Source organism: Ictalurus punctatus, chromosome 15, assembly GCF_001660625.3.
Source record: "Ictalurus punctatus breed USDA103 chromosome 15, Coco_2.0, whole genome shotgun sequence".
NCBI lineage: Eukaryota > Metazoa > Chordata > Actinopteri > Siluriformes > Ictaluridae > Ictalurus > Ictalurus punctatus.
Genome location: NC_030430.2, coordinates 2,525,783 through 2,552,100, shown reverse-complemented (window position 1 = coordinate 2,552,100; position 26,318 = coordinate 2,525,783). Strand labels below are relative to the sequence as shown.

The 26,318-nt window shown below is 44.7% G+C and overlaps 1 protein-coding gene across 4 annotated transcripts in view; it reads left to right on the top strand.

Moving 5' to 3' along the window:
* Window positions 1–26,318, top strand: part of plekhg5b (pleckstrin homology domain containing, family G (with RhoGef domain) member 5b) — a 77,924-nt gene that overhangs the window by 23,995 nt on the left and 27,611 nt on the right. The window contains exon 1 of one of the 4 annotated variants that reach the window (XM_053686083.1): window positions 16,441–16,702. The exons of 1 other annotated variant lie outside the window; for it this stretch is intronic. In XM_053686083.1, the coding sequence (XP_053542058.1) occupies window positions 16,625–16,702 (78 nt within the window). In that variant the 5' untranslated portion in view covers window positions 16,441–16,624. Of the gene's footprint in view, window positions 1–16,440; window positions 16,703–17,673; window positions 17,829–20,925; window positions 21,069–26,318 lie in introns of those variants that run through there. 2 more of the 4 variants (XM_053686084.1, XM_053686085.1) reach the window with 2 other exon arrangements.

Here is a 26,318-nt window from a genome sequence, read left to right as displayed (position 1 = left end):
GGAGCCTCGCTTATTGATGTAATCTGTCTTGATAAATAGAATAACAACTTGCTGACAGGTCTGCTTGCTTTATTTATTTATTTATTTATTTATTTATTTAATTTTTTTAATCTGCTGTTCCAAATCTTGGCCACCAGGGGGAGACAGCCATGCGAGGTAACGCGTGTGTGCTACATTGCGTGCCCAGGTGTTAGAGGCTCATGGTTACTTCATTTGGCCTGAAGCTGTGACTGGCCCGGGTTTAACTTCACAGGACTAATAAGTAATAACAAATACACAAAATGGCAAGAGCACTGAACTTGAAACAACCTCAGTGTTAACTTAATGTGTGTGTTCCGTTCAAGTCAGTTTAAATACACGTCTCTCTCTCTCTCACTCACACACACACACACACACACACACACACACACACACACACACACACACACACACACACACACACACACACACACACACAGAGGGTGGTTTTGTGCACTGAATCACTAGCTGTGGTTGAGCCACTACTGCAGCTGGGACAGAGTCACTGGTATTACAGTGTCCAAAGATATCGCTGTAAAACGGTAAAACGGTACGTTTCCGTACACGGCTTCAAAATCAGATATTTGTGATGTCCTATCCATTCATGGGGAGAGAGACAAAGTGAATGCTGCAGCTCTGTAAGTTTTCTCATTACGTAATTGTCAGAAAAACAATATTAACTTTCTCTAACCGTCGCTCTGACAGTGGACCCAGCTGTAATTCAAATCACAGGTTTCTGTTCCTGCACTCGATCTAGCACGTTATCGTTTCTATAGCAACAACTAATTCGTAGGTGCTGGTAATGAAAGAAATAACAAGCATATAAAAATGTATGATTTGTGGATATTGTGACATCTGGAAACATTTGTCCTTTATGGAAGAAGTTTTCCCCCGTGAGAAAGTCTTCACGACCGAGAAGTTTAGTTTCTCAGTAACATTACATAAGGGATTTATTTATTTTGTGTGCGTGTCTTATTAACTTCAAAAGGGAAAATAGAGAGGCTGGGGGAAAGACTTTTATAACCGCTATAGTAACAGTTAAGTCATCGGTCAATGGGAACTAACGTTCGTAGATGTTCCACAACATTTAAATGTAACTCTAAATGGATAAAAAGTATGACATGAAATTTGTTAATTGTAGTCATTTGTATAGTTCACAAAGTAGCACATCTTACCTTTAATCAATAAATCAACATACAGAGACGTGTGTGTGTGTGTGATTTTTTTTTTATATATGTATATATGTGTGTGTGTGTGTGTGTGTGTGTGTATATATATATATATATATATATATATATATATATATATATATATATATATATATATATATAATACACACACACACACGTTAAATCTAGAACACTGACTATACAGTTCACTGTTTTGCCGAGGAAGAATATATACGTGGTTCATCACCGTTAGCTCACTTGCTGGTTGCTAATAAAAGACAAACATGGAGCTGTTCATGGTAACCGCCCCCCAAATTCAAGCCATTTCAAGCCTTGTTCTCCCTCTTTTAATGTCGTGGAACTACTTTAGTCAGTAGCCAGGATTAATAGCTTAAAAAAAGTCATGTGAAGTCTTCCTCAATTATAACACTCGTGTCATTTTCCCAGCGTACAGCAGTGACCGTTAACAGCTTCATCTGGAATCTTTTGTATGGGGGTAAATCAAATGAAATTATTATTATTATTATTATTATTATTATTATTATTATTAGTTGCATTGTTTATTGCAAATAGGTGTCCCAAACATGTATCTTTTTTCTTCTTCTTTGTTCTATGTCATTGCACTCCAGATTCCTCTAGGGGGAAAAAAATCCCTTCATTTATTTTTTTGTAAGTAGTGCTTTTAAGGTTTTCATTTGGCCCGCCTCCACACATTACCAGTGTATAGATATGGAACATGTATTTCCAGAATTTCCAAGGAGCAGTATTTCCTGCATGTTGGAGTGAGGCATTAAGGATATTGCGCATGTTTCTTTCTTTTGTGTGTGTGGGGGGGGGGGTAGCTTGATGTGTGAGCAGTGGATGTGATTGGTATTGGGGGGGGTAGCTTGATGTGTGAGCAGTGGATGTGATTGGTATGGGGGGGTAGCTTGATGTGTGAGCTGTGGATGTGATTGGTATTGGGGGGGGTAGCTTGATGTGTGAGCAGTGGATGTGATTGGTATGGGGGGGTTAGCTTGATGTGTGAGCAGTGGATGTGATTGGTATGGGGGGGTAGCTTGATGTGTGAGCAGTGGATGTGATTGGTATTGGGGGGTAGCTTGATGTGTGAGCAGTGGATGTGATTGGAATTGGGGGGGTTAGCTTGATGTGTGAGCAGTGGATGTGATTGGTATGGGGGGGGTAGCTCGATGTGTGAGCTGTGGATGTGATTGGTATTGGGGGGGTTAGCTCGATGTGTGAGCAGTGGATGTGATTGGAATTGGGGGGGGTAGCTTGATGTGTGAGCAGTGGATGTGATTGGTATGGGGGGGTAGCTCGACGTGTGAGCAGTGGATGTGATTGGTATGGGGGGTAGCTTGATGTGTGAGCTGTGGATGTGATTGGTATTGGGGGGGGTAGCTCGATGTGTGAGCAGTGGATGTGATTGGTATGGGGGGGGTAGCTTGATGTGTGAGCAGTGGATGTGATTGGTATGGGGGGTTAGCTTGATGTGTGAGCAGTGGATGTGATTGGTATGGGGGGGTAGCTTGATGTGTGAGCAGTGGATGTGATTGGTATTGGGGGGGGTAGCTTGATGTGTGAGCTGTGGATGTGATTGGTATGGGGGGGTAGCTCGATGTGTGAGCTGTGGATGTGATTGGTATTGGGGGGGTTAGCTCGATGTGTGAGCAGTGGATGTGATTGGAATTGGGGGGGGTAGCTTGATGTGTGAGCAGTGGATGTGATTGGTATGGGGGGGTAGCTCGACGTGTGAGCAGTGGATGTGATTGGTATGGGGGGTAGCTTGATGTGTGAGCTGTGGGTGTGATTGGTATTGGGGGGGGTAGCTCGATGTGTGAGCAGTGGATGTGATTGGTATGGGGGGGTAGCTTGATGTGTGAGCTGTGGATGTGATTGGTATTGGGGGGGTAGCTCGATGTGTGAGCAGTGGATGTGATTGGTATGGGGGGGTAGCTTGATGTGTGAGCAGTGGATGTGATTGGTATTGGGGGGGGTAGCTTGATGTGTGAGCAGTGGATGTGATTGGTATGGGGGGGTTAGCTTGATGTGTGAGCTGTGGATGTGATTGGTATGGGGGGGGGTTAGCTTGATGTGTGAGCAGTGGATGTGATTGGTATGGGGGGGTAGCTTGATGTGTGAGCTGTGGATGTGATTGGTATTGGGGGGGGTAGCTTGATGTGTGAGCAGTGGATGTGATTGGTATGGGGGGGTTAGCTTGATGTGTGAGCAGTGGATGTGATTGGTATTGGGGGGTAGCTCGATGTGTGAGCTGTGGATGTGATTGGTATTGGGGGGGTTAGCTCGATGTGTGAGCAGTGGATGTGATTGGAATTGGGGGGGGTAGCTTGATGTGTGAGCAGTGGATGTGATTGGTATGGGGGGGTAGCTCGACGTGTGAGCAGTGGATGTGATTGGTATGGGGGGTAGCTTGATGTGTGAGCTGTGGATGTGATTGGTATTGGGGGGGGTAGCTCGATGTGTGAGCAGTGGATGTGATTGGTATGGGGGGGGTAGCTTGATGTGTGAGCAGTGGATGTGATTGGTATGGGGGGTTAGCTTGATGTGTGAGCAGTGGATGTGATTGGTATGGGGGGGTAGCTTGATGTGTGAGCAGTGGATGTGATTGGTATTGGGGGGGGTAGCTTGATGTGTGAGCTGTGGATGTGATTGGTATGGGGGGGTAGCTCGATGTGTGAGCTGTGGATGTGATTGGTATTGGGGGGGTTAGCTCGATGTGTGAGCAGTGGATGTGATTGGAATTGGGGGGGGTAGCTTGATGTGTGAGCAGTGGATGTGATTGGTATGGGGGGGTAGCTCGACGTGTGAGCAGTGGATGTGATTGGTATGGGGGGTAGCTTGATGTGTGAGCTGTGGATGTGATTGGTATTGGGGGGGGTAGCTCGATGTGTGAGCAGTGGATGTGATTGGTATGGGGGGGGTAGCTTGATGTGTGAGCAGTGGATGTGATTGGTATGGGGGGTTAGCTTGATGTGTGAGCAGTGGATGTGATTGGTATGGGGGGGTAGCTTGATGTGTGAGCTGTGGATGTGATTGGTATTGGGGGGGTAGCTCGATGTGTGAGCAGTGGATGTGATTGGTATGGGGGGGTAGCTTGATGTGTGAGCAGTGGATGTGATTGGTATTGGGGGGGGTAGCTTGATGTGTGAGCAGTGGATGTGATTGGTATGGGGGGGTTAGCTTGATGTGTGAGCTGTGGATGTGATTGGTATGGGGGGGGGGTTAGCTTGATGTGTGAGCAGTGGATGTGATTGGTATGGGGGGGTAGCTTGATGTGTGAGCAGTGGATGTGATTGGTATTGGGGGGGGTAGCTTGATGTGTGAGCTGTGGATGTGATTGGTATGGGGGGGTAGCTCGATGTGTGAGCTGTGGATGTGATTGGTATTGGGGGGGTTAGCTCGATGTGTGAGCAGTGGATGTGATTGGAATTGGGGGGGGTAGCTTGATGTGTGAGCAGTGGATGTGATTGGTATGGGGGGGTAGCTCGACGTGTGAGCAGTGGATGTGATTGGTATGGGGGGTAGCTTGATGTGTGAGCTGTGGATGTGATTGGTATGGGGGGTTAGCTTGATGTGTGAGCAGTGGATGTGATTGGTATGGGGGGGTAGCTTGATGTGTGAGCTGTGGATGTGATTGGTATTGGGGGGGTAGCTCGATGTGTGAGCAGTGGATGTGATTGGTATGGGGGGGGTAGCTTGATGTGTGAGCAGTGGATGTGATTGGTATGGGGGGGGTAGCTCGATGTGTGAGCAGTGGATGTGATTGGTATTGGGGGGTTAGCTTGATGTGTGAGCAGTGGATGTGATTGGTATTTGTGTGGGGGGGGTAGCTTGATGTGTGAGCTGTGGATGTGATTGGTATTGGGGGGGGTAGCTCGATGTGTGAGCTGTGGATGTGATTGGTATTGGGGGGGTTAGCTCGATGTGTGAGCAGTGGATGTGATTGGTATTGGGGGGGGTAGCTCGATGTGTGAGCTGTGGATGTGATTGGTATTGGGGGGGGGGGGTTAGCTTGATGTGTGAGCTGTGGATGTGATTGGTATGGGGGGGTAGCTCGATGTGTGAGCAGTGGATGTGATTGGTATTGGGGGGGGGGGTAGCTTGATGTGTGAGCAGTGGATGTGATTGGTATTGGGGGGGGTAGCTTGATGTGTGAGCAGTGGATGTGATTGGTATTGGGGGGGGTAGCTCGATGTGTGAGCAGTGGATGTGATTGGTATTGGGGGGGGTAGCTTGATGTGTGAGCAGTGGATGTGATTGGTATGGGGGGGTAGCTTGATGTGTGAGCTGTGGATGTGATTGGTATTGGGGGGGGGTTAGCTTGATGTGTGAGCAGTGGATGTGATTGGTATGGGGGGGTTAGCTTGATGTGTGAGCAGTGGATGTGATTGGTATGGGGGGGTTAGCTTGATGTGTGAGCTGTGGATGTGATTGGTATGGGGGGGGGGTTAGCTTGATGTGTGAGCAGTGGATGTGATTGGTATGGGGGGGTAGCTTGATGTGTGAGCTGTGGATGTGATTGGTATTGGGGGGGGTAGCTCGATGTGTGAGCAGTGGATGTGATTGGTATTGGGGGGGGTAGCTTGATGTGTGAGCTGTGGATGTGATTGGTATGGGGGGGTAGCTTGATGTGTGAGCTGTGGATGTGATTGGTATTGGGGGGGGTAGCTCGATGTGTGAGCTGTGGATGTGATTGGTATTGGGGGGTTAGCTCGATGTGTGAGCAGTGGATGTGATTGGTATGGGGGGGGTAGCTTGATGTGTGAGCAGTGGATGTGATTGGTATGGGGGGGTTAGCTTGATGTGTGAGCAGTGGATGTGATTGGTATTGGGGGGGGTAGCTCGATGTGTGAGCAGTGGATGTGATTGGTATTGGGGGGGGTAGCTTGATGTGTGAGCTGTGGATGTGATTGGTATTGGGGGGGGTAGCTTGATGTGTGAGCTGTGGATGTGATTGGTATGGGGGGGTAGCTTGATGTGTGAGCTGTGGATGTGATTGGTATTGGGGGGGGTAGCTCGATGTGTGAGCAGTGGATGTGATTGGTATTGGGGGGGGTAGCTCGATGTGTGAGCAGTGGATGTGATTGGTAGGCAGCGCTGCTGTTTATCCGTGTGAGTGCAGGTAAGGCCAGTCTGAGCTTGCTCAGAGAATCACTTGCATTTCACACATGACAGGACCAGACAACGCCGCAAGGGTGTGTATGAATGTCTGTTACTATGATAAACCTAACAAACAAACAGAAACTGCTGCCCGTGTGTGAGACAGAAGTGTGTGAGATCATTATTTTTCTTGTAGTTGCTTTTATCGCTTAATTTCGCTCTGTCACTGTCACTTACCGTCTGATTTACTTCCATCCCTTTCTCATGATCACACGATGACCTATGACTTACAGAGAACTGCTTCTACATATTTCCTGGCAGCCAGGTGTGTGGCCCTAAACATCCCTATTAGTTTCTCACCAGGGGTATGTTGTGTAGGTGGCGTTGTACACATGACGCATAAACAATCTGTTCATCCACACTGACTTTCCCTTCGCTGGCTTAGATACCCAATGTAGATTTCCGCAGAATTCCTGGTGTCCGTTTCAGGAGACTGACGGCTGAGTCCGGGGGGTGTGGCACCAGATCTTACTAGGTTCAAGGCAACACAGGTGAAGTCAAAGAGCACGAGTGTGAGGAGTAAAGGCTCCGATTTCCAGGCACGCCGGAGGTCTGTTGCATAATGTTGTCATTGGTCGACGTCTGTAACGATCATGTCCGATTGACGGGAAGGAGATGACTGTGTATGCGTGATGTAAACATTGTCACACGGTAAAGAGGTGAACTAGAAAAAACGTGGCTTGTTTTTCCAGGGACTGTGGAAACTGAAAGTATTTTTGAATATGAATTCTGTCGATTTGAGTGATCTACACCTCACATTAAATACAATGCTTTCTTTTTTTCTTCCGTGTTAAATAAATTGATATTTTTGGCCGATTTGTACCATTTAACGAATCATTTTACCGTTTTAATTGGTTAACGCGCACCTATTATGCTCTTGAAACGTGCCTAATTATGTTTTAAAGTTCTCCAAAAACACTTTAACGTGCCCTTAATTTAAATGGCAGTATTACCTACCAATTCACCCCCCATGTCACAAATGACTCGTAATGATCCGTTCTAAATGATTCATTCTAAACTCCTCCTTTCAGGGAACGTAGCCTCATCAGACATCCCAGTCTGTTGGGATTTTTCCGGCTAAACGCCACATTTACGGGCCGTGTTGTGATCTTACACAAATCTTTAACGTAAGCGAATTTCTTTCCCCAGTATTATGAGCGATTTGTTCCAGCTATGCAGGAAGCTGGTGGCTTTAGAAAAGATAAGCCACCAGATTTAGTCCTCCTGATTAAGTTCTTTTGAAAGTCGTCTATGGTTTGTGGTCCTCCGTATGAAGCTCGGCCAATACCTGGTTATGTGGCAGCAGCGCAATGCGTTAAAAACACGCCGGTACATGTGAAGAGCTTCAGTTAAATAATCAAGTTAAATATCAGGACGGGGGTGTGCTCTCCGTGACCGTGGGCTGGTTTTTGGTGCCAGATGGGCTGATATGAGTGCATCAGAAATGCATGGTCTCCTTGGGTTTTCACACACGCGACAGTCTGTAGAGTTTACACAGAATGGTGTGGAAAAGAAACGGAAAATCGATTCACCGAGTGGTGGTTCTGTGGGCGGAAGTGCCTAGTTGATGCGCGAGGTCAGAGGGAACTCAAAAAGCCACTCTTTACAACCGTGGTGAACGGAAAAGCGTTTCAGGATGCACGACGTCCGATCCGGAGACGCCCCGGCCGAAATCCACGTCGAGCTCCGTTCCTGCCGGACGAGAACACGAGGCCGTGTCTGCAGTGGGCGCGGGCTCCCCGGAACTGGACGGTTGCTGCTTCACTCCTCAGTTAGATCCTTGGAGTTTTGTGTGTTCTCCCCGTGTAGCTCAGGTTCTCTGGCTTCCTTCCACCTTCCAAAACCCGCAAGTAGGTAGATCGGTTACTCCAAACCGCTCCTAGGTAGGAACGAGCGTCTGATTGTGTGTATGCAAGGTGCCCAGTGATGAACTAGCATCCCATCCAGAGTGCATTCCCACCTCATGCCCAGTGTTCCACTGTGCCCAGGAACGTGACGGTGAGGTTTTCCGTAACGAAAGGAATAAATATTGAGATGGTAATGTAGAGTAAACAGTGATGGAGAACCCAATTGTGCAAAGATATCCGAAGTCTGTGAAATGGACGAGGGGTTGTTATATTAGCATGAAGTCAAATAACATCTGCAGATGTTAACAGAAAAGCGTTTGGCCTATGGCATCATCAGGATTCGAACTCGCAGTCTCCTGACCGTGCCACGGCGAACAGAGCAAAATCGGCCATCGTTCCGTGGGTGGGACGGTCGGCGTAACCGTGTCCCCTGTCAATCACTGCAACACCGGCCAACCGTGGGTGTCCGAGAGCTCATGTATGCGTGAGAGGGTAAATAGCACTTTCCTTTGAGTGTATTCAGCTCCCCTGTGATGTAGCATGAGCAACGTGTCTCCAAGGATGCAAGTGCTAACCTTCATCCTACCCGATTTCATAGCAGTCATGTCACGGGCGAGAAATTGGAGGAAAATGGGTTAACGGAAAAACCAGACCGAGGTGGTATAGATGATACCGCTTCTTTAAATGTCTAGGAGTGCACTGCTTTGATGGGTATGTTATTTTCATCTCTACATGAACAGTCGGATATGGGATTTCTCAATATCTGGATTCCCTAACCAGAACATCATAAATCCATCTTCATTAGACATGCCGGTGGTTCATAACTTAAAATAAGCTAACGAAAGGCCTGATGATTGGCTGGAGAAGATTGGGGCTATGACTTTAGCATTATGTCATGGATTGGCCGTCGGAGATCGATGGTTCTACTACTGCCAGGACCGGAACTGTGGTTCTGTGCATTTTTGACTGAGAGGTTGAATTGGACATCAGGCTCACAGCCTGAAATTAGCTAATGCTTTTCCAGTACTGGATGAGAGAAAGTCTCTTGATTCTGCCTGTAGGAATGTTCGGACATCAATCATATTTACACAACACTCACGACAGGGCAGCAGTACGGACGGCTGATTTTAGCCAATTATGATAAAACTATGTTTTTACAAACGAATCCTCCTTGTGAATCATATATCAAGGCTGGTAGGTTAAAGGAAGGCAGAACGGGTGCTTTCATAGCCTCAAGACCGTGAAGGTGGAATGAAGAAACTGGAGCATGATATTGACTTTGGAGTGAGCGAGTGAATGAATGTCAGTGTGACATCTTACACTGGAAATTATTTTGTTGAGCTCTGCATACTTCTTGTTTCCCGACTTTTACATTTTCCACAGAATAATTAGGCTTTAAAATGACTCATCACTGAAAACTATGAATCAAGGTGGTTACAGTGTAACCGAGCTAATGGGGCGGGGCTGGGGGTGACCGTTCCTTGGAATCCAGATCCGTCATCTCAGATTGAGAATGTTTATAGCTTCTTTGTTGCATGTTGTTGCTTCAACCATAATTGTTTGCTATGTGTGTAAGTGGAGCAGATGCTCAGTCAGACAGCGCCTCAGTATAAACCAGGAAGTGAGCACTTGACCCGGGCTGAAAATAGCTCAGTCGAGTGTCGACAGAGACTGTGATCTCATCAGTGTTACGCATTCTTCTTTTATTCTGACCCGTTTGATAATCTCTCCAGTGCCTTGATCTCAATCAGTGAACGTCTCAATGTTCTACAGTCGAAACAAAGATGGATTTTTTTATATTATTCTGTCTGACCAACTGTGTACCTTTTTTTTAATATTTCAGCAGAGACTGCATACTACATTTATACATTTACAAGCCTTGAGTGCGGGAAGTAGCTCTCGCATGTCTAATTTATTCCCGATCGCCTACTGAAAGTCGAACCAGGTGAGGCATTACTACTCGTCGACGTATGTGAAAGCTGCTCATTATATCCTATGCTAATGTATGAAAGCATCTAAAATTAAACTCGAGTATACACCGGTATGTTTTTTTTTTTTTTCCCCTATAAATAGCAGTACTCTGGAATGATCTTGTGAAGATACCGTGTGTTATGGGACCAGATGGAAGTGTATGGGGCGATCGTTGTCTAGCTACACGTGAAGGATAAGATTTGTACTGGAGTTAATCCTTCCATAAATACACACACAAAGAGAGACGCACTTTTTCTGTATAATACACGCTATCGGTTCTCGCTTTCTTTATCGGTAGACGTGATTAGATGTATAACGAGAATTCCGGACAATTCCCGAGATATGCAACTTTTCCACCTTTTACCATGTTCATGGATCAGGAAGTACTTGCACACAGCGGGGAAAAAATAATAGATGGGGCGGGAGGGATGTGTACTTGGCCTCGATTGTGAAATTCTTGTATGGCAAAACAAGCTACTGTTAAATAAGTGTGTGTATATATATATATAAGTATTTTATCCGCCTGCAGCTCTTCCTTGTTCAGCCCTTCAAATTAATACCCGTGACAAACGTGTTCTTTCTTTCTCTGTTGATGTCTGCAGTGACGGCGCTGCATCATACGAATTTACTCAGCTTCATGTATTAGTCATGAGCGAAATGAACACTAATGAGAACAATAATGAGAACTCGTGTAAGAGTTCATTGAAAGGCGTGTGGCAGCCTGGGAAAGCTCTCGACATGCTCAAATCTTGATTGTTCTGAAAACTACAGGCTTTCTGTAATCTCTCGAAAGTGGGAAAAGGAGCAAATTGCAAATTTTGGAATGAATTTTAAATTCATTCCAATTTCATTGTGACTCCACCGAAAGATGCTACGTGGACGTCTGCGTTTCTAACCTAATCTATTTATGGAAAAAAAACACCATCACTGTCAAATGTGAAAGATTTAATGGCGTACGTTTGGAGAGAGTTTTCGGTTCGATAATCCGTGTCATCCACGTCAGTTTCGGTCTCGTTACCTGAGGTAAAAGCATTCAAACACGAGCCAAAACCGACAGTGAGTCATCTCTTTTCTCAGATGATCTCTTTTCAGGCTAACGTTGGTGGGAAAGTAATAGCTGATTCATTCTGTCACTTTTTCATTCTGTTGGGTAAATTTCTTGGTTCTACACTCTATTAGATCATTTAAACCATTTAAAACTTTCAGATTGTATAACCCCCCCCCCCCCACCCCCCCACCCCAGTTTAGTCTTAGCCAGATCCCACCATCCAAGCCAGCCAGTTGCATCGTTTAAAAATGCTCCTCATGCTACATACGACACAATCCAAGGACGGCGATATCGGCTCTCTTCCGCATGCATGAACTGGTAGACATCAACGATTGGCTAGAGGTGGTGGTGGTGGTGTTCTAGATCGGGGAGAGAGTGTATGGTATCCCTCTCATCCAGCATGCACGGCCAGTTTTGCTCTCTTGGACTCCTGGCCACGGATGTCAAGATTCCACTCGAGCCCCACAACAGCCTTTATTTAATTACAAACGGAAACGATTAGTCTTATGTCCATTTTTCTGTGGCGCAGAACTATCCAGCAACTTGTTTAAAGCATGACATTCACTGTGTGAGGAAGTCACACCGAGTCGGCAAGGGTTTAGTCATCTCTAGGCAGACTTTGCAGGAAGAAAGCCATGGCAAGGTTCGAAAGTAACCAAAATACTAACACTTGTTAGTATGTTTTGTTGAATGTTTTTTTTTTTTCTTAAAGTTGAGGTGTTCAAGTATGTTCTTATCAGGGAAAAACTCAATTTTGGTCAAAACTAGAGATGCACCGATACTAAATCTCTCAGCCGATACTGATAAGCGGTTATTCAGAGTGATATCGGCCGATACCGATACTGCCTTTTATACCTTCTCATAAATAAATAATAATTCATTTAAAAGAATAAAAACTTTCTTCTCTCCATTTCATCAAGTCGTTTCACAGTAACTGGTCTCATAAACACGGCACTCTGATTAACATGAACACATGAACTCTATTCTGAAGATTAAAGTAAGATTATTAACTTATTGAATGTTATTAATACTTATTATTATTATTATTATTATTATTATTATTATTAATAATAATAATACATAATACTCCTGTTAGTCTCACATTCACTCTCGATAAACAAAAGCATTTCTACTTCATCACTGACATCAGACTGGTCATATATAATATCAACTTTTTATATATTAACATTCACTGGATATGAAATATACTACTAATATGTGTGTGTGTGTATATGTATGTATATGTATGTATATGTATGTGTGTATGTATGTATGTATGTGTGTATATATATATATATATATATATATATATAATAGAGAGAGAGAGAGGTGTGTGTAATATATACTTTTTTTGTAAACTCCTCTTCATTTAAATCTTTCACCGGTGTACTGGCGCTTTAATTCAGCACGGGGGCGAGCGGGCAGGGCGGCAAAAAATAGACTCTCGCCAAATCTCCCGCTTTTCTGCTGCGGCGTCCGGTGCAAGACGTTGTCGGTACAGAGATTACAAACCGCAGTTTTATCATCATCCCACACAAGAGACGACATCCTTACACACCGCACGAAATCCATGTGTTTTCCCGCCCTCTTTTGATTGACGGGATATAATCGGCCCCGAACATCGGTCGTTTTTAAGCTATCGGCCGATAGCCCTTAGCGTGACTCTCAGCCTTCATCGGTGCACCTCTAGTCAAAGCTCGATCTTTCATCGTTTTTGGTCGTCTTCCTCAAATCAGCCACAGTAGCATTCGATGGTTTCCCCCCACAGCTCCACAAATATTTGTCTGATGGCGGTTCAGAAAATTTCTGATTTCCTGATACATTCTCAGTTCATATGAGGCTCACTCAGACAGCTGATCATGTCTTCATTTTTTTTTTTCTTTTCCTTTCCCTAATTGGTGGTATAAACGCTGTTCCGGAAACCTAGTATTGTACCCATTAAATGGAGTGAACGTCCTTTTAGATCCCCAGCCATTGGGGAATGGTTGGGGGCGGGACATGGGCAGTGTAGGTACTCCTAAACCTGACTATGACCTTTTTCCTCTTCTCCGTTTGAGTTCATACCATTCGTTGTGTGATGTTATTCTGTTGAGGTTGGGGGGGTTAATGCCAAGGTCGGATTGGAAGAACGTCCCCCACCCTGCAGTTATCCATGCAATGACTTTGCTTTTAAGAATTGAAGCCTTTTGAGTCCTCTTCAATTCTTTGTTTTTCTTATTAAGGGGGAAAAAAAAATTGTAGCAGACTTAAGCAAGGCTCAACTTGGATTACTTTAAATGACAAATGGGCAGAGAGTGTGATTGGCAGTGACTCGGATAACTCTCCGGTTTCAAGGCCAGGGTTTGCTTCTGCCTTTTTATATCCTAATAAATACACGTGTATGAGTTTGGATGATCTAGAGCAATGCAGACTGGACGGGTCATGTAATCCACTCGAGCAGACTGGCTCCTGGCATCAGCTAGTAAATACTGTAGCAGTGAGGAGTAGAGATGAAGGTTCCAAGATTTGTTCCTGGAAATCGGCCATCCTCCAGAGTTTATTCCAGTCCAACACGTTAGGTGGTTGGTCCAGTCAATCATCCGGACGCCTTTAATGTAAACCGGAGTGTTGATTTATAGTTCACGTCTGCCTTTTGTATTCTAATGAATATACAGGTAAAGGAAAGGTCCACCCTGAGTATGTTTTTGCATTGAAATATTTCTGTTGTGCTTAGCGATTCCGCTGCTAATTTCTGGGCTGACGATGTTTTTCATCTCTCCCGTGAGATGTTCGTGGACGTGCATGAGAAATCCGAGATGGAGCTACCACGGAGACCGTCAACGTTTAACCGAGTTACGGCAGAGACTCCGTTAGCGGTCTCCGAGATGGCCGGGGTGATGGTGTTGAAAGCAGTATTAGCTGGAAATCGATCTCTTGGAGCCGAGGGTACGGACGAGAAGGCGAGCGAGCTGGACAGACCGAAGGACTAAAGCACCGCCGCATCACCTCTTTTTAGCTAGGCATGAAGTGAGGACGGTTACAAATGACTTTTTAAAATAAATAACGCCCTCCGTGCATCACATGTAATCTGGTGACCTCACAGGTACGTGTGTAAATAAAGGAAAGAGGAAAGCAGTGTGGGATAAAATACTTTTATATAGAGCTTATTTTACAGCTTAAAATCTGGGTTTGTTTTTTAATAAAATAAATCAATTTGTTGCTCATGTGAGTCACAACTGGCACGCAAGAGTTGGGGTAGGGTTCTGTTTTAAAATGCTTAATTTCAGTCATCATGGGGTGTGTGTGTGTGTGTGTGTGTGTGTGTGTGTGTGTGCGCGCGCGTCTGGCCTCCTTTTACAGCGTCAGCATTTTCATCCAAGTTCACTTGGAGTGGGAGCTGAGCGTCATGTAGGTCACATGCACGAGTCACTGCTTGTGCTAACGGTGCGTTCCGTGGAACACTCTGCGATTACATAGTCCCGAGCTTTTTTTTTCTTTTTTTTCTTCTGCTTTTGACTCTCGCCCTGTTTTCTCACAGTCTCTTTCTTGAGCCATGGAGACGCTTGAATCCAAATCCAAGACGTCTTTAAAATTCTGCACTTTTACTCGGCACAGCTAGAGCCCGGCGTGGCGTGGCGTGCCATCAGCCTTGGTGCTCAACAGAGATGTTTTTTTTTTTTTTTTTTTTGACGTAATTGTAACAGATTGCAGTTACGCTGTTACATGTATTCCGTTCCTCCCCAAGCCTGTGGGTAGTTTAGGGAACTGTCGTCATATTTGTTCAGGGAGGATTTTTTTCCTTTCCGTTTGCTTGAGGACTTCTGCTTCAGCAGAAAAATCGGACTGTAACCGGATCCCACACCAGAATCCATCCGTTCATCCGTCCATTTTCTGTACCGCTTATCCTACACAGGGTCGCGGGGAGCCTGGAGCCTATCCCAGTGGACTCTGGGCACAAGACGCGGCGCCAACCGGTCACAGGGCACAATCTATCACGCGCGCACACACTACGGACAATTTGGAAATGCCGATCAGCCTACAGTGCATGTCTTTTAGACTGGCTGAGAGAACCGGAGTGCCCAGAGGAAACCCCCGTAGCACGGGGAGAACGTGCAAACCTCACGCACACAGGGCGGCGGTGGTAATCGAACCCCCACTCCTGGAGGTGCGAGTCAAACGTGCTAACCCCTAAGCATAATCGAATATCTACCATCAAAGTGAAGACTTAAATCTGTACTTCTTCTTCTGCTCCATACGGGGTTTAGTCGTGTTTGTTCCAGCAGTCACCCACAAGACCTGATTCTACTTTACTAATTGCTCACTGTATTTGATTTACTTTTCAAATCTACTTTTCTCTCCAGTTCCCTCCCAGCGGCCAGCTCAGCCTTATCACACGACAGCTTCCGAGCAGGGAGGCTCCGGGCTTCCTCTGAGACACGTGAAACTCGCCAACTGTGTCTTTTCAAACTGCTGCTCGTGTATAGGCTCACGCATACCTGGCCAGCGTAACACACACTAGGAAAGTGCCATTTACCCTCTGAGCTCACAGACACCCTCAATTGGCCAGTGACTCCGAGACCGACGGGGGAGAGAGTATTGCTGCCATCCAACCCGACGAGCAAGACCAGTTCCGCCGCCTTGGTTTCTAACCAGTGGCAGCAATTTTTGTTTGCACTACTCAGGAGGCAAAACGTCCGGTCGGGGTGTACAGTATACGTACGCTTGGACAGATCTCAGTGGACGCTGCAAGCCATGTGATCAAGCACCGTACTTTATGTATAGAGTGGATTATTTTGGGAATGCGTCATGCTTCACCATGTTCTCTTGCGCTAGCTTTGATGCACTTTTGGTTTGGACTCGAGGACTTCTCGCTATCCTAATAAGAGGAAGACTGCTACGGCGTGGTACTGTGGAGCTGTTAAGTGGTGAACGACCGGGTTAGTTTGCGGCGTATGTTGGTGTCATCTTTGTGTTTTTTCTCTCTCTCTCTCTCTCTCTGTTTGTTTGTGCGTGTGTTTTTCTCGTTTTCAGCCCTGCAGCATCTTCTATCCACGTGTTTTTTTTTTTTTTTTTTGTTGTTTTGTTTTTTGTCTTTTCGTGCCAAAGGAAGATTGAAGAAAAATTTTCCCCCTTCCTTCCTCGTGTTGCACAATTGCACTGCGCATATTCATGCGTTTGGAAACTGCCGGAAACATTAAAGGACAAAAACAACGTGCCCACAGAATAGGTGAAGGGGGGGACAACCTGATACAAACATGACTTTCTCCCTTTCTCTCCTGGATAAGCCTCGCCCCTTGCCAATCAGATAAACTTCCATATCTCTAGAGGAACTGACTGCACACACACTCCCAGAATCCAGACCAGGGGAGCGGACGCACACCAACTCAGAGGACCGAACAAAGATTTCCCATATGCACACGCGTATGATGACGTGCAGTCCGCAGGGCTCCGAGGGAGCGCGCCCACACGTGTTTGTCTGTCTGCCACAGGTGAGCCGCTCCAGGAGCAACAGAGGCCTTCTTTTCCTTTTTCTTTTTCTTCATCCATCTCTGTGGACTCCCTTTTTTTTTTTTTTTTTTCTTTTCTTTTCTTTTCTTTTCTTCATGTGCAGATCAGATGTACGGGAGAGCATGCTGCATTTGCGTTGGTTTAACTGTATAAGCTCTTAAAAGTATTGTGACATGGGTAAATCTGACAGATATGGCCTGAAGAAGCTTCTGGTGCATTTCTTGCTCACGTCACAGGCCGCGATGTGTAAGCGGAGCAGTTTGAACATGTCGAATAGGGCAGGCGAGCAGGTCTGGGCTGGTGCTGGATTTGTAAGACTTGAAACAGCACTTCTCCTATTTTCTATCTGTCTCTTCGTTTCTTTAGGGAAAAAAAGTTGTCCTTTTTTTTCTCTCTCTCTCTCTCTCTCTCTCTCTCTCTCTCTCTCTCTCTCTCTGTGTGATTTATTATTATTATTATTATTATTATTATTATTATTATTTTTATGAGCAGGAACTAAAAGGAGCTTCTTTTCAAACTGAGATCTCGGGCCTAAGATCCGTGCCTGTGTGTTTTCCTCCAGCATCTACGTATTTCACATCTGCTTCCTATATCAGCTACCCAAGATCCTCAGCACTTTCCGATTTAAATGACCCCACTTAGTTTTTCCCCCCATTGCATTATAACGAACCGGCCTTGGCTCCCGACTTTTAATATCCTGCTAAATAAAAGTAGGAAGAAGTTGTTAAAGAACTCAAACGCAGAATGGAATTTTGCACATTTCCAAATGAGGGGAAAGTAAACGGTCATTTCCCTGAAAGACTCGCTGTTTATTTCTCCTCGTCCCTCTCTCGTTTGTGATCTACTTTTTCCTCCCCTTTTCCACTTTCTCCTCTGGGTGTGTGTTTCTCGCACTCCCTCCCTCCCCCCCTCCTTCTCTCTTTCCTTCAGTCCGTCTCTGTCTCTCCCGCCCTCTATCCTTCTCGGTTCCATTCCTCCCCTCGAGCTACGGATAGCAGTGTTGCGTCACAGTGGGCTGTAAGAGCCCGAGTCGGTGCGCTGGGCTGTCAGTTTGTTTGATCGCTGTCCAGTCGAGTCGAGCTGAGCCGAGAGAGTAAAGAACCGCAGGTGAGTCTACTTTCTCTGATCATTTCCTTTTTCTCCACTTTTTCTCTGGGGTCCGGACATGAACCGCTACGCTTCTAATTGGACACAGCTGGGTCGTGTTTAACGTCTTGCGTCGGAAACGGTAGTCACCGGCGGTTTGACTGGTAAAACGGTGTGTGACGGTTCCGTTTTAATGTCTACGTGTCCGAATACGTTTGCGCTTCTGATTATCAGCAGTGTTTCTGACCAGGCTCTATTTAAACTCTGTCGTATATTATGACTAGGTTTGTATCCGTGGGATCTTCGACTGGCCTGTATAACAGGTAGTTGTGAGAATTGACAGTCTCTGCCGTTTCAGATGGGTGTGTGGTGTTCCAGATATCTGTTTGCACTACATGTTGAAACACACACCGGCAGAATGTTTTTACGGGAAACTAGGCTGCCGATGACGACGTCCGATGACCGTGTTGATCATTCACTAACCCTGGATTGGCACCATGTGTTCATACCTGGGAGATTGTTTAGTACAGTCCCAGTGCCACAGAACCCAAAAGTCACGGGGAGATCACTCCTGGACAGTAACACGAGCTTAGGATCAAACCCGCAACTGAAAAGCTGTGCCTTTCTCATCACGTGTCCGAACACGATTATATTCCTCCGGATGAACAGAAGAAACGATTACAGATACACCCAGATGTACATTATCCCCGTTTTATTTGTAGAGCATCTGTTCGAGACTCGTGGAAAAAACACGGTCATTTCGATAGGGGTTAAAGAAGTGTAGATTGAACTCATTCACTCGTCTTCGGTATCCATGTTGTTCTGCTCATGGTGATATTCAGGAACGCTGGGGGCGACAAGGAAATGCACCCTGGATTGGCATCATGTGTTTATACCTGGGAGATTGTCTAGTACAGTCCCAGTGCCACAGAACCCAAATGTCACGGGGAGAACACTCATGGACAGTAACACGAGCTTAGGATCAAACCCGCAACTGTGAGGAGGCAACGCCGCTGTGCCTCTCTCATCACGTGACCGAACACGATTATATTCCTCCGAATGAACAGAAGAAACGATTACAGATACACCCAGATGTACATTATCCCCGTTTTATCTGTTCGACACTAGTGGTATGCACCAGGATGCGCCGGGATCCCACGGGAGGGTTTATTTGCGAGGCGAAGGAAGACCTCCTTCGTTAAGACGAATACGCAGTGCTACACGACGCGTATACTAACGATTCATCCTTAGTAACTGCCTGGTCAGGAACTCGGTGGTTTTAAACTAGTCGGCTACTAGTTTGATTTTTGGGAAGTAGAACCAAGTCGGTTTCTTTAGAAAATCTCACAGGCAGGTGCGAGCGAAAATCACCACCACCAAAACAACAAACCTTCTTGTTTAGGCCACACCCACTTTGGGCTTCAGTCTGAATTTAGAGTGTTAAACATGTACACAAATACTGAGATTAGACCGTCGCATTTAATTTTCGTTGGTCTTTAGGAACTGGTGCCTCATCACGGCTGCATTTTATTACATTTGAATACAGTTGACAAACACACCCGTTTTAATTGGGGGGGAAACTCTTCCCGGTGCCCGCTGTTTACATTACGCCACACCTGTCAGCTTTCGACCAGAAGGGCCGAGTGTCATAGGCATGACTAATCCAGTCTATGAGTACGCCTTTCCTAAAAAGAGTGGCGATCCAGCGCGGCGGACGACTCCTTGGGTCGATATGAGTCAGTATTTTCACCACACTGAAGCAGTGGCTGGGCTTTTCGCATGATTAGTAGAGCGTGCAATCCTGGAAAAACCCAGCGGCGTCCCTCAGAGGTGTGTCATAAGCTCATTCGTGAACTCTCCGCTCGTGGTGCATCGCTCTTTCCCTCTCTTAAGCGGACGCTTTATAAGAGTGAGCGTCTGGATGCCACCCTGAAACGTTTCTCCAAAAAAGGTTAATGTAAAGATTTCTGGGTAGAAGTGTCTTTCGTGAGCGTTTAGGATTGGAGCAGGGTTTTATCCTGAAGTATGGGATGGAGAGAACCTCACAAAGGATATCCAGAATACATTGGAATACCGTCTCATTTCTTCAAAATTCCCAAAACGTATACGTGTAATATTCCGTACACTCTTTAAACCTTATAGTCCTATATAGCTAAATCTTATAAAAAAAAAAAATAAATAAAAAGACGACGCGTTTTGTTTCGTAAGCCTCCGTGCTTGTGTTGTCAGCCCACTAGCCGATAACTCCGTCAGTCGTGTGTTTTTTTTTTTTTTTTTTTTTCTTTTCTTTTCTCGGAGACCGGCGTCAGAGCTTGCGTTCAGCTCTTATTTTCGCGTGTCGATGTGGATAAGCTCATTAACATGTCGAGCGCTTTCATGTCTCCGTCGAGCGCTGGCCAGCCAGACCGCACGGACCCCGCAGCTCGCTTCAGAAGACTAGTCGTTAGAGGGTTTTCTGTTTTTAGGCCCACTTAACGAGCGAATGCAAAACAAATTGTGGAGAAGGACGTTAATCGAAGGCAGGCTCTGCCGCTGCCTCTTTTTTAAAAATGTATTTATTGCTTTCTTTCTTTCTTTTAATAGACCAGACGTGAACCTCCATCCACGCCGCTACGCAGCCCCGTATCATCGTAAAGTAAATTAGACCCTTCTCTGGTTTACTTGAAGATATATTATCCGTGTAGTTAAATCTTTTGTGAGCTTAGGTCACTATACTTGGTTGCAGGCATCATACATTGAACACTGAACACTTGGCGAGTGATCATCGTTGTGTTCAGTTCAGTATTGTGCCATAGCAGGCTGATCTAATTGTGTGTGTGTGAGAGGTTGGCTTCGGTTCATCATGTTTAAATCTTTGTTTGTGTGGATTTCTTGCATGAGCGTGACTAATCTGTTTTTTTCCGTGAGCCGTTATGATTCTAGGCTTAAGTGTTGTGGGTGTGTTGTGTGTGTATATGTGTGTGTATGCGTGTGAGAGAGAGGGAGAGCGTGAGCGTACGAGTGTCCTGTCTGCATCACACACTTTTGTCATGGATGCTGACGCTTACTCCTGTGAATCATTTACGGTCGTGCTGTAATCCGCCTCTGTCTCCGTGTACGTCTGTCTCACACACACACACACGCTCTCAGTTACACGTTCTAGATGTAAGTAGTCCCAGTTTATAAGCCGAGGGCATTTACAGGACGATTAAATCCGTGCTGGAGTCAGAGATCAGTTTGTGTTTTAAAAAGAAAATGAGAGCCAGCCTGTCTCTGTAGTGGGTGAGACGTCTTACTTACTTTTACTTCATTTACTTTTATAGGCTGATTTTGTTTTTTTGTTTTTTTTGGTGTGTGTGTGTGTGTGTGTGTGTGTGTGTGTGTGTGTTCCTGCTGAAATTACATTATTCATGTCATACACTTGTTTCCAACTGAAATGGCCGTCATGACGATATCAATATTGTGCAAATTTTAAATGACAAATTATTGGAAACAGCTGATTTTGATTTTCTACAATGTTTTTTTTTTTTTTTTTTTTACCTTTTTTTCAGTATTATATTTGTCTGTTTAATATTTTTTTTTATTTATTTATTTTACAGATTCCTTTTCAATTTTAAACATTTATTTATTTACTGTAAATAGGAATTATTGTTATTTTTTTAATTATTTAAAAATAAAAATACACCTAGATATTAAATTGAATACGATCTAACTTTTTTATTAATTTTTTTTTATTATTATTATTATTATTATTATTATTATTATTATTTTTTTTTTTTAATTTATTTTTTATAAAATGCAACAGCACTTTCTGGCTTTTTTATTTATTTTATTATTATTGTTATTATTATTATTATTATTATTATTATTTTATTTATTTATTTTTTTATAAAATGCAACAGCACTTTCTGGCTTTTTTATTTATTTATTTTATTATTTATTTTTATTTATTTTTATAAAATGCAACAGCACTTTCTGGCCTTTTTTTATTTATTTATTTTATTATTTATTTATTTATTTATTTATTTATTTATTTATTTTATAAAATGCAACAGCACTTTCCGGCTTATTTAATTTTTTTGTTTTCTTTTTTTAATTAGCTTAATTATCATGACTATATATAGTTTTTGTAGGAATCATGATCAAATATTTTTGTCAGATCGTCCCCCTTTCTAGCTTCCGAGTCTTTGTTAAATAAGAATTGCTTCTCGCGGGTTCTTCACATGGCCGAGGGTTCTGGCTTTCTAACGGCGTTCTACTTTAGAGTTCTTTTCAGAAAGAGAAATCCTCAGTTAGAAGAGACGATTCTTTATGAGAGAGCAATCTGAAGATGATGTAAACAATTTGCCAGGGATCATTAGATCATTTTTATATGTTAAAAAAATATATATTTAAGCAACACATGCTTTTTTTTTTTTTTAACTCTATTTATTAGGTACGGTCGGTGTTGTGGAACGTCCACGGAACGAGTTCCTGTCATCACTTGTAGCATCTTTAAATAGTCGAAGAAGAAAATGCAGTTCGGCGTGTTAACAGGAAACCGTAGCGTGTATAGAATCCATCCTGAGACGTCCAGCTTTTACCCGAGACTGCTCTGAAGCTCCGACACTGGAGACTCCTTCCAAAAACGCGTCCTTTTATTTCTCCCCCTTTTGTTAAATCACATTTTTTTATGTTCGGGAAATGTGTAACGTAGTACGATGAGTGCTTTTCCTTCTAGCCAGCACTTTTTCTTGCTAGCGCTGCCATTCTAGAAACCGTCTCAACCCTTTTCTGACCAATCAGATTTGAGAATTCAACAGCTCTGTAGGGTTATGATGCGTCATCGACGGTCTTTCTCAACGCAGGTCGCCTTTTCCGTTAAGCGCCGAAGTGTACCGGTCAGCCCGAGTGCTTCGGGATCTCTGCGTTTCTCTGTGGCTCCGATCGAGTGAGTGTTCCTTTCGGGTTTCCACAATCTGAGCCTGCATCGATTTCAGGTCGGAGAGTTAATAAAACAAACGTTGAGTGTGTGTGTGTGTGTGTGTGTGTGTATATATATCGTGCCCACGTGTTAAGAATTCGTCCCCTCGTTTTAGTAAATCGTGGCCACGTTGTACTCATCCGTTCCCTCGAGTTGCTTTACCTGGCCTCCGCTTGTAAAGTATCCACCTTGTCCGCGGATTCTGGCGTACGGCCGGAGGACGTGTCTCGGCGGTTTTCCGCAGCGCATGTTCGATTGTCAGGAGAGGAGACCGTTCTCACGATAGCAGAGCGATGGGAGATTATCCACTAGTTCATCGATCGCAGATGGTGTCGTTATCTCACAGATAAAAAAAATAAATAAATAAATAAATGGGTTGCCAAATATACTTGGATGGGCCGCCCAAGTAAAGTCTGTGTGGGAAGCACTACAGTAACAGAGCCTGCATCTTGTTCGATCCAAAAGCCAAATCCATGTTTTGTTTGTGTAATAAGAACTAGATTGGAGTAGGAGACTTGCTCCCAAATTGCACGGGGATCCAAGAGCATACATCGTGCGTCGTTAGTAGCCGTTCGGTGCGCAGTAGAGCTGGCGCAATACCTCCTTTTCAATATCAATACTGAGATCTCGAGCATCATCCAATACCAATACCCATCTGTTATTGTTCGCTTTAAAAATGACTCAGCTTTAAAAGGTGTTTTTTTTTTTTTTTTATTTTATTTTTTTTTTTTATTTTTTTTTTTTTATTAATAAACCGAAGCCCTTCACACTTTTTCACCTACATCATAAATATCGTAAAGTATTAGTGTCGTCAAATCGATCCCGACGGAAGAAAAACCAGTGCGTCTCTATACATGTAAACATTTCCAGTTGCAAAAATACACTTCTTTTATCATTTCAGTCTGTTATATCCGTTTTCTCCGACACGCGGTTTGATCCACCGTTGTCGATTTAGCGTTCGATAACAGCAGCTCTGACGGGAGCGCCGGCTGTAATTCACATCACGGGTTTTATGTCAGTGTGCCAGTTCTTATCGTTACCGTGTCGTTTCTATAGTAACTGCTCATTCATAGGCGCTTCTATATATATATATATATATATATATATATTTTTTTTAATCAAAGAAAAGCGTGGATTATTGATTGGGTGGCGATTTCTGGAAGGAGTCTCCAGCGTTAGTGCTTTTGTGAAAGTTTTCCTCCGTTCGGAAAAATGTGTTCAGGATGGAGGAGTTTACACTTCCTTGGGAGTTGCATTCCCGCCTTTGTCACGTGTGTGCGGAGTTTGCATGTTCTCGCCGTGCTCTGGGTTCCTCCCCCAGTCCAAAGACATGCATTGTAGGTTGGTTGGCATCTCTAAGTTGTCCATAGTGTGTGAGTGTGTGTGATTGTACCCTGCGTTGGGTTGGCACCCCGTCCAGAGTGTCGCCCGGCTTGGGATATAATAAGCGGTGTAGAAAATGCATGGATGGCATATCACGGTGCAGGAGGAATAAAATACTCCAGGACGTGCTAGATACACATACAATGCGTCAGGAGGTTATGATGTGTGCTGAACAGGCTGCGAGGATGAGCATTTGATCCCGCGCCGCCGGCGACCGGATCAGCGCTTTCATCTGCCCCCCCTCTTAAATAAATCTACGCCGTACAGCCTGTCCACTTAAATCAAACGTACAGCGTTATCTCTCCTCTCCAACCCAGCAGCGGTGCAGCAGAGACTACACTGAGCCCAAAGCAAATGTTACGGTAGCAGTTGCTTTTCAGGCCAGCATGTCGTGTAATCGGAGACCCCAGGCCTGGCCAAACACGGTCCATATGTCTGTGCATGTGTGTGTATGGTGGATGCGTGCTCTGAGTTTGGTCACATCCGCTGCAGCCACGTGGCTCTGAATACGACACGTCCCAGTGGAGGAGCCGAACACGACCGATATGTGTTCACAGCCGTCTGAGCCTTGTCCTATTATACACGCTCTTCCAGGCAACAAAAAGACGTAACGGAGCGCACACACGCACATTTGATGGAGACGGTTAGCCTTTGCTGGTCACTCGGTTGACCAAAAAAGTGATATTAGCTGTTTCGAGTCTTTCTCATTTGCATGGATCACAGCCACAAGTGCTACCATTTTAACTAACAATCCGACCTACATGTATTCGTTTTTTAAAATATGACCCGTTCTTGGAACGGAAGTTTAGAATTCGGCTTCCTCCCGTCTCTCCGTTTGTGTCTCTTCTTCAACGAAGATACTTTAACACGATCCTTCCGCTGTCCGTTACTCATCGTTTCATTTGACCGTCCTTGTGTCGTTCTCCCACTCGCTTCCTCTCCTTCTCCCGTTGAACAGACCGAGTTTATTCAGTCCGCTGCTGTTACAGCGTCGGTTATCCAGTCACACTGTCTCGGAGGTTTTTTATTTTTATTTTTTTATTTCTGCTCTCCGTACAGAGATATTGAATTTTGGCTCCCGAAGCACGTATTAAGATGCTTTCATTTTAGCTGGAATGTGGATGCCTGTGCCATGTCGGTTACCTTTTCCAAACGCTTGTTATTGCCTAAATATGGACTATTTTCTGCTTCTGAGGTTGTGGGAACCTAAAGCCAGGTCCACTTTTCATTTGTGTACCGCCACGTGCTTTCGGTTGTAGAGTTCTGAACCGTTTGATCGTTGTGTATACAAAGGGAAAGAGGATTGTAAAATACAATCGGGAACGTTTCGTGATTCGATCGACACTCGAGTGGAAAATACTGTACTTTTTTGGTGAAACCAACTTCATACCCTCATGCAGGTACATGCACGGTTACGGAGACAAGCTACGACGAGTACACGGTCATGCAGCTAAACCTTTTATTACGCCTGCTCACACGGTTCTTCAACAAACTCTCAAACACACCTAGTACTGACAACAAGGCCCCTTTTTGTTGTTTTTTTTTGTTTTTGTTTTTGTTTTTTTTTAAAACTCTGAAACACCATTTTGGAACCATGGCCACTCTTTGGAGCTGGAGTGGACTTGGAGAAAGACTGGAAGATTTCGAGGTAATCTTCACCACCCTGTCGGGTGGGTCTGACCGAGCCGGACTCATGATTTAGTTCCTCGGATCTGACCATTTTTGGAAGTCTTTTGTAAATCCTGACTTGAGGGAGTCGAGCATAAAGCGTCCTCTTCGAGGGAATGTGTATTATATGGGCGTCGTGTGGTGTCTTTGGCGCTGTGGTTTGTGTTGGAGCAAGCATCAGGGAGCATGGTGTTACCTGCTCCTGCGTGGTAGACATTTATTTAGCCCACCAGGCAAGTGAAAGCTTCAATGTGCTGCCCAGTCCCGTGTTTTATTCTGGCCGAAACCCTAACTGACGACGCAAAGTGTTGGCTGACGTTATGCAGTAATATAGTATTCCAAGCTAGTTAGGAAGTTAGCTAGTTGTTGTTCTTTTGGCTGGTCCTGTTAGGGGATGCCACAGCGGGTCACCTTCCATTGTCCGCGTAGTGATTTGGCACAGGTTTTATGCCGGATGCCCTTCCTGACGCAGCCCTCCCCATGTATCCGGGCTTGGGACTGGCACTGGGAGTGTACTA